Source organism: Leptosomus discolor, chromosome 5, assembly GCF_034619465.1.
Source record: "Leptosomus discolor isolate bLepDis1 chromosome 5, bLepDis1.hap2, whole genome shotgun sequence".
In the NCBI taxonomy this organism is placed as follows: Eukaryota; Metazoa; Chordata; class Aves; order Leptosomiformes; family Leptosomidae; genus Leptosomus; species Leptosomus discolor.
The window spans coordinates 73822350-73837109 of NC_141395.1; the positions used below are offsets into that span (position 1 = coordinate 73822350).

Consider the following 14760-nt stretch of genomic DNA (forward strand, 5'->3'; position numbering starts at 1 on the left):
AGTGTTCTAGGCAAAGAATGGTAATTAAGCATATGCTGTAGATGAGTGTGTGCTGCTACAAGTAGGCAGATAGGTTAAGTTGAAGGCTTCGAGCTTTAGATTAATTCCCTTTTGGTTATAGTCTTGGATAAGCCTTATGCCTTACTGCTGAGGGCTGGGAGTGAGAAAAGATTACCACGGAATATCTAAAAAGCTTTAATGATCGGTGTGAGTCTTGTTCCTGTTGATTTTTTTTAATACATCTTTTAGCTGAATCAGTTGTTTATATTTTTTGTGAAATCTTTTGCTATGAGTAAACAGGATATTTTCTTTATTTCAGTATACATATGCTGTCTGAATGTGTGTTTATAAACATATACTTTTGCAATGTTTATACTCACATTTTTTAAAAAAAAATGGTTGTAAGCAGTTTTACGTGATGCAAAGTTAGAAAGGAACGAATGCCATGGAGCGTGTGGGGTGTACGTTGTGATGACCTTTGCCTTCTGATGAGCAGTATATAAAGAAGCCCTGGGTTTAGAGGAGGGCTGAATGTGGTACGGAGTGATTAGTGGCGTAGGTTGTGATATTTGCTCTTTATTTAAGGCCAAGGAAGATGCCCAGGGTTCTTTTCTCCATAATCTTATAGCTGTGGAGCAAAGCAGGTGGCGATGCAGGGTGGAACCCCGGTTCCTGCTGAAGTTTGTGGCAGTTCTCCTGTGCTTTTAGGGTGTCAGGTTCTTTTTCCTGCACAGCCCTCTGCAAGTATAGAAACAAAATACATAAAAGCGATGCTGAAATTCGAGGCGGGGGGGAAGGCGCGATGTGGCGGCGCTGGGCCCCGGCCGGGCATTGCGGGGGGTTCGCGGGCCGGGGGCGATGCCGGGGCCTGGGGCGGGAACAGCGGCGGCAGAACCTGGCCGGGGGAGGCACAGCGCCAGACACGACCCGGGTCAGGCTTGATTTGCGGCTTAGTCGCTTTCAGCAGCGGCTGTCAGTTCGGTAAACAGGAGGCTGCCGGGTGAATGGAACAGAAGGGGGAGATTAGCATATTAATGCGGCGCTGCTAATCGCCTCCCCTCCTCCCTCCCCGCCTCCCTCCCCGGCGCAGGCAGGAGCACGGGCACCCACGCTCACTCACTCCGCTGCTGCTTTCCCCCTCCTCGGCAGCTCCCCCCCCGGGCAGGATGCTCCGGCCTTGCGACCGCCGAGGCGGGAGAAGATGAAGCAGCGGCGCGGCCTCCCGTTGCCGCCGCCGGAGCGCGCTGCCCCGGGCGCGCTCCCGGGCCGCGCTCCCGCCGCCAGGTGAAGCCGGCGCAGCCCGCCCGGGGAAAGGGTAGCGGTTCTCCTCCTCCCTGGTGGATCGAGGGCGTTGAAGCGGCTCCCAGCCCGCCCCCACCCCCCCCCCACCCCGCCGCAGGCTGCTGGAGCTCCGAACTGGGACGTTGCATGCCGGAGCCTGGCCTGGACTGGGAGCGCTGGGGTGTATGTGGTTGCTGGAGGGGGCAGGCCGGCAGGCCCCGCGGCCAGCAGGTGCTGTCTGTATGGAGAAAAGCGGCTGTAGCCCATTCCCGATATGCTGGGCTAAAGGTACACCTACCTTTTTTATATTTACTTTTTTTGGTCCCCTCCTGTTCATTTAATGTTTTACCACCTGTGGGTGCATAGGGTTTATCCTATCAAAGAAAAAAGCAAAGCTAGAAAATAAAATATTTTTATTCTGGTCATGCGCTTGTAATGCGAAGCAGTCCGCAGGATCTTCTTTCACCTGACAGCTGTAATGCCTTTTTTTCTTCCTCTTTGCTTTTCAGAATTATTTGAAATGAAAGAGCGCTCGAGCTGTTTGGTTTTTACTTCCACTGATGCGAAGATCTGGTGGCTTTGTTTTTTACCTTTGTATGTTTGAAGCTGCTACTAGTATAATTCTGCTTTCATCTACCTTTTGGAAGAAGTAGGTTTTAAGTGCTGATGGGGGGGGGGTAGTGTTTACAGTGGAAGACTAACATCTTTTTATTTGATGTCTTAAAGTTGCCACCCCTATTGTTCACCCCCCTGAAAAGAGACAATAACTAGCCACAAAGCATGCATTTATTACAATGAGGGGGTTTGACTTGAAATTGAGGCTTAACCGTAATTAGATGGACATGTGAAACTCATACACATGATTAACTTAACTCTCATCCCAAGACATTAATATTTATCCTGTTATAATCTAGACGGTATTTGTATGCTGGTATTGTGGGTGGGAGTGTGTATATGAAGATATAATACAGGGATTAAGCTCAAAATTCTGTTAGTAGCCAGAGAATCAAATCTTCCTTAGATGGAAAACAGCTGTAAAAGGTTGAGTGTTGCTGATTGTAAGCATAACTTTCCTCGTGTTCACTTTCATTTCAATGTACTTTCTTTTTTGGAAGAGAAACTGGCAGTGAAGTATTGCGTCACTGTAATCTTGGATCACAGACAGAGGCAGTTGCTTCAGAAGTTCAGGGGAAATATATCGGAACTAAGGATTTGGAAGGTGTAGCTGATGATTAATTGTCTTGGAAAAAATAACAGTAAACTTATAATTTTCATTGTCTCTTGATTTGGAGGACACATGAAGGAGTATGTAGTGCTGTCTTTGTCTTACATGCTTTCAGCACCTTGCTGAACTGCTCAGGCTACATAGCATTTGCTATACATTGACATATTACAGTAGCACATGTAGTAGAAATAACTTCAGAAGTTGCAGAACTTGACCAGCACATCCTGGTAACATCTCATGAAGTACAGAATCTGTCAGCTCGGTGGGGAATAACAGTTAATAAAATGGTGAGTAATGGTAGCTGGAAACAAAGCTAAAACAGAGCTGTGCTTTGCTTTTACTAGAACTCCTTTACCAGCAAGGGGTAATAGCGATGCCTACTCCTGTGTGTCATAAATTGGATAACAAAAGTGTTAGATGAAATTGGGATTCATCTCCTTGGACTATGAGGCTCAGAAGGAAGGTCCTTCCTAGAGAGTAACTTTCAAAAGTGGGGAAGAAAAATCTTTTCAAAGCAGCAGCAAGTTGTTCCCATCTGTTGGTAAGGCTGGTTAGTGTTGGGGATATTGGTTTTCTCCCTCTGCTCCAGCAGCAGAGGATGGCTGTGGCAGGGCTAGCTGCTTCTTGCGGAAGGTGGCTGTGTTGGGCCATGATAAAAGGTATCGATTGCCCCCCACCCACTCCAGCAACTAAAATGAATGAAAACCGATCCCTCCCTCTTCCCCTGGTTGCCTGTGAAGTGTTCTCAGAACATAAGTTCAGGGAGGATTGCTTATCCAGCCTCCTCTGCCCTGAAATGGAGAACAGCCATGTAATCTCTTTTTATTCCTGTTGGGGGGGAGAAGGGGGACACCAGGAGTTGCATAAGAGGACAAAGGCACCAGCAACTTCGAGGCTGCCAATTGTGGCGATTTCTAGAAAAAGCTACATCTCAGCCTCCAAAAAAATAGGACAGATGAGAAATAGCTTGTGCTATATTTGTCGTTGAATGGTGGCCATTCCTTAGTTGATGAATACTCTGTGTACTGTTCACCAGCTTAACCTTAGGGAAATGAAACGGATCTGGCCTACTTTGGTAAGGGCTGTGAGGTATCTACAGTCAAAGAAAGGTAATATATTAATGAGAGAAACATTGAGTTTGGATAGATTTATTCTGGTTTTTTGGATTTTCTGTTAAAGCTCCAGGTTAGCTGCAGCAAAAATGGATAAAACTTTAGAAAGTATTTTATAATGTCTTAAAATGCAATCTTGATGTATATATTTTATTATTAATAACTTTTCTAAATGGTCTGTTCTCTTTTTGTTTGCGATAGATTAAGTTTTCAGTGTATTAGGTGTGATTTCATAGCAAATGTTCGTTCTTTGAAAATGCTTTGAAATACTGAAGTGAGTCTGTGTGCATACAGAGTGTGCTTCTACCTTTTTTTTAGTGTTCTTAAATCTAAAGTCTTCAATCTTCTTAGCGATACTGTATGATGACCGAATTGCAGCCAGTTCTGTGTGCTCTGTCTGTAGGACTGCATCAGAGAACAAGATACTTCCTTTCTAAACTATTCATGTAGTCTGTTGCCAGGTTTTGCCTCCCCTTTATGCTAAAATCCCATCTAATAATTCCGTAATTTAGCCTGGATCTGCATACTCCTGATTTGAGAATATTTTGATCGCCAAACGAAGAGAAAGTGTGTATCTTGTTTACTGGCATATTTCTTCTCAGCAAGCAAGTCTGTATTACTCTACTTTAGTAGCGATAGGGGTAAGATGTTTTTGGCTTCCCTTATTAAGTAATTTGAAACTTAAAATTTCTGGTCTTGTGGAATAAACAGCCTCAAGCTCAGTTACAGCTTCAGGGGATGCTGAGGTGGGTGTCTTGGTCCCTGAGAAGGCAGGATTTGTTTTCCAGTTAAGTACTGAAAATTTGTGCCAGTATCTTACAGGGGTGTTTTCTTTCTGACTGTAACAGTAGACTAGAAAGTCATCATGAACCATTAAAAGTTGTTCACTAACATCTCTAATCTTTGGAAAGATTATTAGAGCTATAATGTACTGTACTTTGGTTTAGATACTTTAGCTAGTGAACTTTTTTCCTGAGTTTTGTGTGGCGTGTGCCTTTTTAGGTTTACAAAATAACTGAGTGAAAGAAATGTAAATGTAACAGGTAGGGATAGTTGGACAGCTCTGCTGGGTAGCTGTAACTTATCCACCCCAAAAGGAGGAAGTTTCTTGACTATCTTCCATGCGAGGAGCTCTGTTTAATAATTTATGAACAATAAATTGACGTATTGTTAAGTGTATGTCATGTGAGTAGTTCCTGAGGGGTGATCACGGTTCTTGAATTCAACTGTTCAGACTAATGTGAAAAGGTCTACATTGCCTTAAGATAATCAAGCCAAATTCAGTCCAAAAACTTTTTTTAAAATTTTTTATTTTTTTTTTTTTTTTAAATCAAGCTAGCTATGTTGTGAAATGATTTAATCAACTGGGAAGGAGTTTTGCCCTAGGTATTGCAATCTGTTAATGTTGCAATATTGTTTTTAAAGTGATAAGCAATTCCAAGTTAAATGTTTGGGGTTTTTTTTTCTGATTAACCCTGCAGTTTCAGGAAGTGTCTTCAGATGGAACCTGATGGTGATCTGTGCAGTGTAAGCATGATAGTTGGATATTTAAGAAAGAAGTTCAATGCTGTTTCTTCTTCATGTCATGTGTCTCTACTGTTTTGCTAATAGAAGGATATTTGGGTGATAATTTTCAGTCCAACAGACCCGCAGATTTTTAGGTGATAGGTAATCATTAAAAGGGACACAGCGTTAGTAATGGAAAGTTGCTGATACTATGAAGGTAGGCAGGTAAATAGTCACTAAAAGAAGATTTCTTACTTTTTGGACACAGACACTGTATATCTAACATAGAAATGTAATAGCTGTTGGATATTAGGAAAGAAAAAAAAAAATCCCTTCTGTTAGCATGAGTGTTCTGCGTCTTTGTAGTGAGTTTCAGTTGAGGTGACTGGAGGGAAGCACCCACTCTTGCTCTTTTTGCAGATATGTAAGTGTAGTTTGGGAATGCTGTGGAAGGGCTTTTCCCTTGGTTTCTGAGGGCGTAACAACTGGGAAAAGTTCTGTCATTTGACAGTCTGTTGTTGCCGCATTGGCGACATCAGCTGACGTGAAACATCAACCGTTTCCTTCCGAACTATAAATTTGCCTGAACTTTTGTTAAACTTTATTGGCTCAGTGGCTTCTTAAGATGTGAGATTTGCAGACTGTTAAAACACCTTTTACTTCAACTCATGTGTTCCTGGGGTTTTTTTGATTGGAAATCTTTGCAGAAAAAAAGAAAAATAGCATTAGTCTCGTCAAAGCACTGATTTTCAAAGTCAATTTAGAAACAATTCCTGAAATGCTTGTACATATTTAAAAGTGGAAATCGGTGTGGAAAAAGCAAGGGGGTTTCTTCCCTTCAGTGTTACAGTGCAGCATGTGGTAGCGTTGGTATTCTTCCAAATGTGTAGTAAGTCTGCAGCTCTGAGAGTACTGATGCATTTCCATTAGGGTGATTTGTTTCTTATTCAAAAACTGCTGGAATAGAAGATGGAGCTTGAGATATTTTTTCAGAAAAGGAAAGTGATTGTTTTAAGCCTGGGGGAGCATTCCGTGTTCCCAGTGTAATGGAGATGTATGATCTTATCAACTGTAGCACCTAGTAATGAGCCAGTGAACTAGCCTGGAATTAAATTCTGAGCTGCCTGGGAGAAACTAAAACTTATGCAGGGAAAACGAAACGTTTTAAATAGCCGTTTGAAGATGCATTAGAAAAAGGCTGAAGAGCAAAGTCTGGAAGTCAGCATTTAAGAGAACGGTGCCTTGATTGAAACAATGCGTTTTTGCTGAAAAGTTAAACAGCAGTTTGTGGCCTTTCTTATTGAGTTTGTATTTGAAATTTTTTTATCACAAGTCTCATTGTGTATGTATATATTTATTTTCTGTATGGCACATATATACACAGGCACACATGGGCGCACACACAGACTCAGCATCATTTTCCTTGCCTGGTTAGCCTGGCAACAGTTGTGGTATATTGAAATTAGGATCCTTGGATACTGAAGATGATCTCTTGCCTGTTTTTGGTGTTTTGGCGAATGCAGTTTATTGGGCAACTGATCTTCGTGCACAGCTTTTGTTGGAAGGCCTATTGTAATGAAACAAGCTTTTCTGACTGGTGCTGTATTTGTGAGAATATGTCAGCTTGTCTCAGTCCTTCCACTTGATGCAGTGTTGCTTAAATGGAATAGCTGCAAATTCATGTCTTGTAAAAATTTCTGTGTGCCAGCAAAGAGTGTGTAGTTTTCATTAATTATGAGTCTCAAAAAACCCCTCACTAGTATCCCTACATTCATGACCTGTTACAGATTTGTAATCTATTAAAAACTGGAGACAAATTAATACATGCTATCAGATTGCAGTAGGCAAGTCTGTACAAGCTACTGAGTTCTATAAACTAGCACAGCGAACAAAAGACAGATGTAAGGAAACGTCTTTGTAAATGTTATATTAAAACAAGCTGAAGTACAGCACATCATAAATGTATTTGATTATAGCAGTTATAAAATACAGTAGCATTCATGAAGATTTCATCATCTTGCAAAATAAATGAGATCACTGCAATATCTACTGTTGAATCCATGTTGAGAATTAACGATGCCAATTTTTCTTGACAAGTTGTAAAGGATGGGGCTTACTGAGGTTATGGCGTTAACTGCTGGTTGCCCAGCACTTGATGTGGTGCTTTTTTTACTGGCGTACAGGAAGAGGGTTGGATTTTCCTCTTCTGATACTGAATGTAGCATAGCAGAGATGTTATGAACAGTATTTCTGGGTGAAATTCAATCCTGCTGAGTAATTTTATTGAAAATAATCTGTAAACAAACTCTTTTTTTAAATTTTATTTGATAACCAAGGTTTGTTTCTTTGCCAGAAGAGAGATTGCTTATTACTTTTTCAAGCACAGTCGCTGCTTTCCAAAACAATGTTTCCCCTGCCAATGATTTGAGATCCATAAAAGTAAGCACTAGGTGTTTGGTTTGCCTTTTTTTTGTTTAAATTGGACTCACTCTGCGAATTAAGTATTGTCCCTTGCTTTATTGAGGAAATTTCTAAGGAAAAATAGTTTTTTCCGTGGGCTAAGTCTCCTCATCTTGAGTAAGTACAGGAAGAAAATTAGTGTGTGACCTTTGATTCTGCCATTACTTGGTATAACTGCTCACAGCAACTGAAAACCCTTCAGTGAAGAGCTGTAGAGGGTGTCATATCAACAGATGAAGAGCATAATAAACTGAAGTGTGGCATTTTGAGACTGAAAGCTAGACTTTGACTTCAATTTGACGTGCTGTACAACTAGAAGTCTCTTTGTCAGAGAAAATTGAATGGTCTTAACTTCTCTGCATCTAGTGTTTGATGTACCTTAGCTGAACAGGCCCTCAGGGATGTGGCAGTTTCCTTTCAGAATCTGAAGAGGTACAGATAGAGTAATTTTAAACATCTCAAAAGCAGTGATGGAAAGCTTTTGCTTTTCAGCGTTGTAGAAGATGCAGATCATCCTCACTGTTATGTTCCTTATAGTACGTGACACCCTGGGGTTGTCTGACTAACGGTTAGAGTGGTACTGCCCTCCTTTCGTTGCATGCTATTTTTCTAATTCCTGTAAGAGTTTGGCCTAAGCCAATTCTACTTAAAATTGTCAGTAAAACCAGACTTTTCTTCATTTCAGTGATACTACTTCTTGCTGAAGCCAGACTAATTACTTTATTGCCAGTATCTGGGCATGGATTCCCATGGTTGGGTTTTCTCCTATAATAAGCATATTATTGTAGCAAAGAACTTTTTCATCACTTAGCAGGGTGAGTAATGGTCTGTAGTCCTGTTAAACCTTTATTTCTAGGGAGCAGGATGGGAAGGAACTGGATATATTCCTGAAGCTTCTCAGCTGGCTTCTGAAGATAAGGGCCAGTGAGATTTAGGCTTTCTGCTACTACATTTGCAACTCAGCAATGATCTGTTGACCTTGCTGTTATGGGGAGATACTAGTAGGAATTGTATTCCTGAAGTTGTAGTGTGTTCAACTCAAAGGGGCTTTTGTCTGGTCTCTGACATGATGGTTGGTCAAGATAGTGAAGAATTGCAACAAAGATACTTTAGAGCAGAGCAGCATTTTCAATGGGATCTTAACAGCTGATTCCCATACAACAACTTACATTGCCAGTCGACTTGAACAGCAGCTTTTTGTCCATTCAGGTGTTTGATTGCAATGGTCTTGAATCACACTGGAAGAATTACGAGGCTGAATTAAAACATCTCTGATTTGTGGTTGTATATAGCTCTACCTGTCAAAATGGAAGCATTATGTGTGCTGTAGATATCAATCCCAACCCTTTCCCAGAGGAAACTGGGGAGGGGAGTGGTGAATCTGTTCTTTACCCAATGGTGCTGATAGTGCAGTACTAGTTGGTGCTGCTTTTATCACGCGAGTGGCAAGGAAATCGATGATTGGCACCCTAACCTGTTCAGCTGTTAGGATTGCAGTGCCCTCTGGCACAGAGGTGTGATGGGCAGGTAGCAGTGGTGCCCATCAGCTCAACATGTTAATGTTTGATCAACGAACTGTAGGTTTGAGCAGAGAAGGTCGGCTTTTCTGGATGTGTTTCTAAATCTATGCTTTCTAATACTAAGAGCTTTTTTGCTCTAGCTGTAATGGGAGGACTTAGTGGGGTTTTCTTACACAGAGGTAGAAGAACGTCATTGCAGTGTTCTTGCTTTGCCCTTGAAATAAGGGATTTGCACCTTCATACTTTTGCCAAAGTTCCTTCAGCCACATTGCTTTTATTTTATATATATACACACACATACACACACTATTTTATAAAGTATATAATAAAAATTATAAACTAAGTAAATGGATACAAGGCATAATCAGTGCTTGGATAGGAAAATGTCCATTACTTGTTCTTTCTTCTAGAGTAGTTTTGGGAGTTGTGTAGGTTCTGGTTTGACCTGATATTGAACAAACTTGCAGGTTTTCGATGCATTGATCTAGTTTTACTGAAACAAGCTGTGTGACCTGCATTGGCCAGTACTGTTGGGCATGACACTTAAGTACCAAGTTTGCACATATAAACATAATTAAGTATTTTTTTGTCAGTCTAGAGGTGCAACAGGAATTCATTTGGAATATTGCTCTCATCTGTCTCAGAATCACAGAACGGTGGCGGTTGGAAGGGGCCTTTGGAGATCATCTAGTCCAATCCCCCTGCCAGAGCAGGATCACCTAGAGCAGGTCACACAGGACATCCATCTGTCACTTCTTTCCAGAGCCCTGGATGGGATATGTTTGTGCAGTTTCAGTATGCTATACCTCAGTGATGAAAAGCAAGACATTGCAGCCAGAACAGCAGCACTTGCTATGACTGTGGCTACATAATAATTTCTGTGACTAAACCCTTCTTCAGGTTGTTTTCTGAACTTGGAATTTTCAAAGTTATTATTGTTTGTGGTGAAATTCAACTCTGGAATATCTCTGCTCCACAATTGCTCATTTCCTAAAATTTGAGGGGAAAGTTATTACAGCGTGTCTGTGTCCAGTCTGTTCTGCAAGGGAGCAAATTATCTGAAATCAGGAACAGGCACACCCTGGATACACAAAAAGGTCGTGTTGGTTATTCCCATTTCATAATGTAGGCAAAGCCAGTCCAGTTACTTGGTTTGGCCGGAGGTGTGACTGAAGCGGTGGGGCAGGCTGCCTGTCGCTCAGCCGTGCTGCTGTTCCTTCCTCTGAGCCATGTTCTGCTGGGCCTTTCTAGCAACAGATTTTGGAAGAGAGAAAGGGGGGGAGGTAACATGTATTTAATGTTTCTGTAAATACAGTGCATCTAATTAGAATGTTGTACTCTCTCATTACTTTCTTGTTTTTACTGTCTCAGATTTTTTTTTTTTACTCCAAGATTTCATTTAAGTAAGTTTCCGTGATTGTTCCTCTACTCTACAACCATGTTGCTCACTGAAAAGATACGCTAAGAAGGACTACTATATAAGATAAACTCTTTTCTAACTGTTAACATTTTATTTTTATGTTTCCTGGTTAGGTGCTAAGTAGAAAATAGTTTTAGTTGCCAAACACTAACTGAAAAGTAGGACTAGACGTGAGAAAGTTGATACCTGTAGTGCAGAACAATGATGAAAACAGCTGTAAGCATCTGCTCAGTATTTCCTGTAGGGCATTAGTTCAACAATTTAAAGAAAAGCATAACAGGCTCTTTAAAGAAGAGAGGAAAGGTAGAAAATGAGTTAAGCACTTCAGAAATGATGTCATTAGGCACCAACATCATGTAAGTAATGAATGTTGTATACTGGCGTCAGCCAGGGCAGACCTCAGCCTCTTCCTCTGCCTCTTCAGGTTGTGCACACTCTTACCTGATGTGTGATCCCCATCAGGCACCTTCTACTTAAAGAAAATACTGAAGTAGAGAATTGCTTTTCCTAAACGTTTATAGTTTAGCAATTAAAGACAAAGCAAAAATAGTATGTGCCCATCACCAACCCAGTGTGAGGTTCCTTAAAATCATGGATCTGCTTATTGAGCTGATAGAAATGAATTTGAGGACTTGTTGCACAGAAAGTTTGCCGGAATTCAAGCATGATATAAAAAACCCAAACCAACAACCACTAATATTTAGCCAGCATAGAAAAGCAATGGCAGACACTCAGTTCTATTTAATTGAAGTTTATCTGGAGTTTGTTCTTTTATGTTAAAAGCACAGTCAAGCCAAAGTACAATAAAGCAGGAGGATTTGGGCTTCAGAATCTTAGGAACAAGTAAAATTCATCAAGAAGGGGGGAGAACCTTCATACTGGAAACTGTATTTGAAACTGATTATAAGATGGGGTCATACTTGGGTACATATTTATGAGTACAGAAGTGTTCAAAATATTAGCTGAAGGATTTTTACAGTCTCTCCAGTTACTCAGTTGTGTAGCTGTGATGGCTTGTGCATCTTCAGGAGAATAAGAAATTGCGCTAGCTTTGAAGCTTGCACTCGCCTCTTTTCTGTCTTTCTTCAGTATGGTATTAGGCAATTCAGAGAAGTTTAGTAGGAACACATGGTATTTGGAGATGTAAAAACAAATTTGGAGATGTAAAAACAAGAGGGCAGGCAGGAGGTAGAAAACCAAACCTCTGCTTAAAATGGTTTTACTTGTCTGGCAAGTGTGCTTGCCCGTAGTGTGTGTTTGTGATCTACACAAGCTGTTGATGTGCTGTAAGGATTTATTTTGATGTTGTTTTTTTTTTTTTTGTAAGAATCAGTCACTGATGCCTTGAGTTAGTATTTTCCTCCTCCGTGATAGGAACATAAACAAGAAGTTGAGTAAACTTCAATTCTTTTGAATACCACGACATTTGGGGGAGTGGGAGCCATTTCCTTTCCCTAGTGTGGATGGTACCTGGACCGAGGATGTGGCAATTATCATGAAATTTTAGTTTTGTTTCCATCTCTGTGGTATATGTGATGCTTCAGCCCTGGAAAAAACGTATGAAACAGTTCATCTATAACTTTTTGTAACTTATTACTATAAAATTCTTGGAGGGAATATTTTTCTTTTTTATAGACTTTCCTCACTCTTCGTATCCAGTCTACACTCAGTTTATTAATAATGTTCCAGTTTAGTTGGAAATGGAAATAAAAATGCTGTCTTGTTCCTTTCTTCCAATGGGAAAAATATTTCTCGGAGCAGGCGGTGGATGGGATGTAAGCTATTACCCTTCTGTTCTTGCAAGGACAATCAACCTACTATACTGCAATAAAGTTGCTCATAAAATGTGTCCTTTGTGACTGACTGCAGTTTTTTACAGTTTTGTAGGGCCGGGTCTTTCAGGTGTTGAATGTTTCCTCCTTCCTTAGTGCACATATGTATTCCAGTGCTTATCACCTGACCCTGTGTATGCTTGTGTATTCAAATCTGCTGTTCTGGAAATCCATAGGTGTGGTCATTGCTTTGCAAATTCTGAAGAAGGGTGGATCCTGAACACTTCAGGTTGTTGATTTGTCAATTATGGCATGTGTTTTCTTTGCCATTGGTGGTACAGTGTAATTTGGCACTGAATTTTTAGACGGACTGTTATTTCTGGCTTTGGTTACTACTTGTGTTCTTTTCCCTTTCCTCTTGCTCCTTTCGGGCCACAGAGGTGATATTTGTTATATCACTGTGAACTGTTTTGTTCAGCATGTAAGAGTAGATTATGTAAATGTTATAATAACCTGATTTATAAGTTCAGAGCTTTCTGTCAAAACAGTATGTTCTTAGGAACATTCCCAATGTAATTTCTTGTATCTCTTTTTAATCTCAATTTTGTTGCATTACAACAAACAAAGAATTTGAGCCTCTCCTGCAAGATGTCCTTGAAGAATTGACAAACCCTATCCAAAAGAATGTCTTTGTAAATACCTTATATTGCTATATACCTTTATTAAATGCCTTCTAAAACAAAATAAAACATCAAGGTAAATGTGTAAGTTTAAGATGGAACATATGCTGTGCAACAACATAGTCTCTTTTTTTAAATTAAACTCTGAAGGAACAAATCCAGTTCTAAAATTATGTCTTGCATCTGGAAAATGAGGAATAAAGTATTTGGTCTTTTTTTTCCTGGACGTTTCCTTGTTTTATAAAAGTACCAACTCTAATTTCAGGGTTTTTTTTAATACCAAGTATTATGCAGGTGACAGAAAATTAAAACAATCAAAGGCAGACACACCAGTGAATACTTAAAAAAAAAAAAATAAAAAATCTTCTTTTAAATAGTGTTAAAATGACTGAATTGCTACATGCCAGGGAAAATGGATCCAATGTTTTTAACAAATAACCTAGTACATCATAGGTGTGAAATAAATAGGAACTGAAACAAGCTTTTGTTTAGTTTTGGTATCAGTTGTTGTCTCTGAAATCATTGAGCTGCAAGTTTCTTTTGATTAACTAAAAACAATGAAAAATCTTCAGTTCTCTAGTTTAAACAAAAATATTGAGCACAGATTGGGGGTGAGGAAAGTCTTCCACGGTTTGAGTTGGCCATAGAAATCTCAACTCCAATGAAGAAATCTTGAAAGTAATGCAGCTTTCTGACCTTCAGTGAGAGCCTGGTAGGGGATAGTTAAAATAAGTGAGTAAAGGGGGGCAGGCTGTGTGAAACATGTCAGTATCTGTTCCTGAAAGGGTGTTTTTTCCTTACAGCAACACCCTCTTCATGGGTATCTCACTTTTGCTATGAAGTACAGCAGTGAAACAGTCCGTGCAGCTGAAGTTCATGCTGTGAAAAAATACATTTGTTCACAAGGAGAGTGGTACAGGGATATTTTCAGTCTCTTTATTAACTGACATCTTAAATGAGGAATTAGTGTGGCACATTAAGGAATTGGAATTTGCTTGCTGCTCTTAAAACTTTATAAAGGTGCAGCCTTGCAGTAAGTGAAAGATGGTGCTTTGGGGGTGTTTGTTTAGGGGGTTGGTCTTGTCTTTACTGAAGAGGTAGCGTAAACCACGATGTCTCATCAAGTATGCTGCTCTGTACTCCTGGTTATATTAGCGAAATAGTCTTCTCTTGACTCTTTCAAGTGGGAAAACTCGTTTCCTTCTGGAGTGTGAAAATAATCTGCAGCTTATTTCTCCAGAGCAAATCTTATTAACTCTTGATGTCTCAGATCTTACGTTTGCATAGAAGGAACTTTGGCACTGCACCTACCAAACCCCAGCAGCAGAGCTGTATGTACACCATGTCCCACAAGGACAGTTCCTCGCTGGCCATGGGGAACAAAAATGTTCTCAAAGCTTGACAAGCTCTGCTTTTGGCTCTTTGCTTCTCTCATTGCCTCTTTGTGGTGGCCATCATTCCTCTGGGTAGTGTCTTTAACAGAAGACTATAGCTTCATTTTAAGTGAGCTTTTCTCTTTGAATGCCTGTCGCCTGTGAGACTCACTTCACTTGCTCAGTCAAATATTCTGCAGCTGATTAAAGTCTAATGGAATCATGTTTCAGACAAATGCTGAGCATCTTTAAAAACCGTACGTTGACATTTACAGAATATTGGGAAATGATTGGAGGTTAGGTGTGTTTATGCTGCCATCGACTGTGCCAGGCATATTTCAAATCAACCTTTTTCCTTTACACTTCCTTGTGGTTACTTGTTCTATCATGTATTCAGATGGTCTTGGGCCA

General features: G+C 40.4%; 1 protein-coding gene across 2 annotated transcripts in view; it reads left to right on the top strand.

Moving 5' to 3' along the window:
* The first annotated feature begins 1466 nt into the window (after positions 1–1466).
* Positions 1467–14760, top strand: part of PTK2 (protein tyrosine kinase 2) — a 164160-nt gene continuing 150866 nt past the window's right edge. For both annotated transcript variants that reach the window (XM_086466084.1, XM_086466085.1), the window contains exon 1: positions 1467–1569. In XM_086466084.1, the coding sequence (XP_086322210.1) occupies positions 1467–1569 (103 nt within the window). The remainder of the gene's footprint in view (positions 1570–14760) is intronic.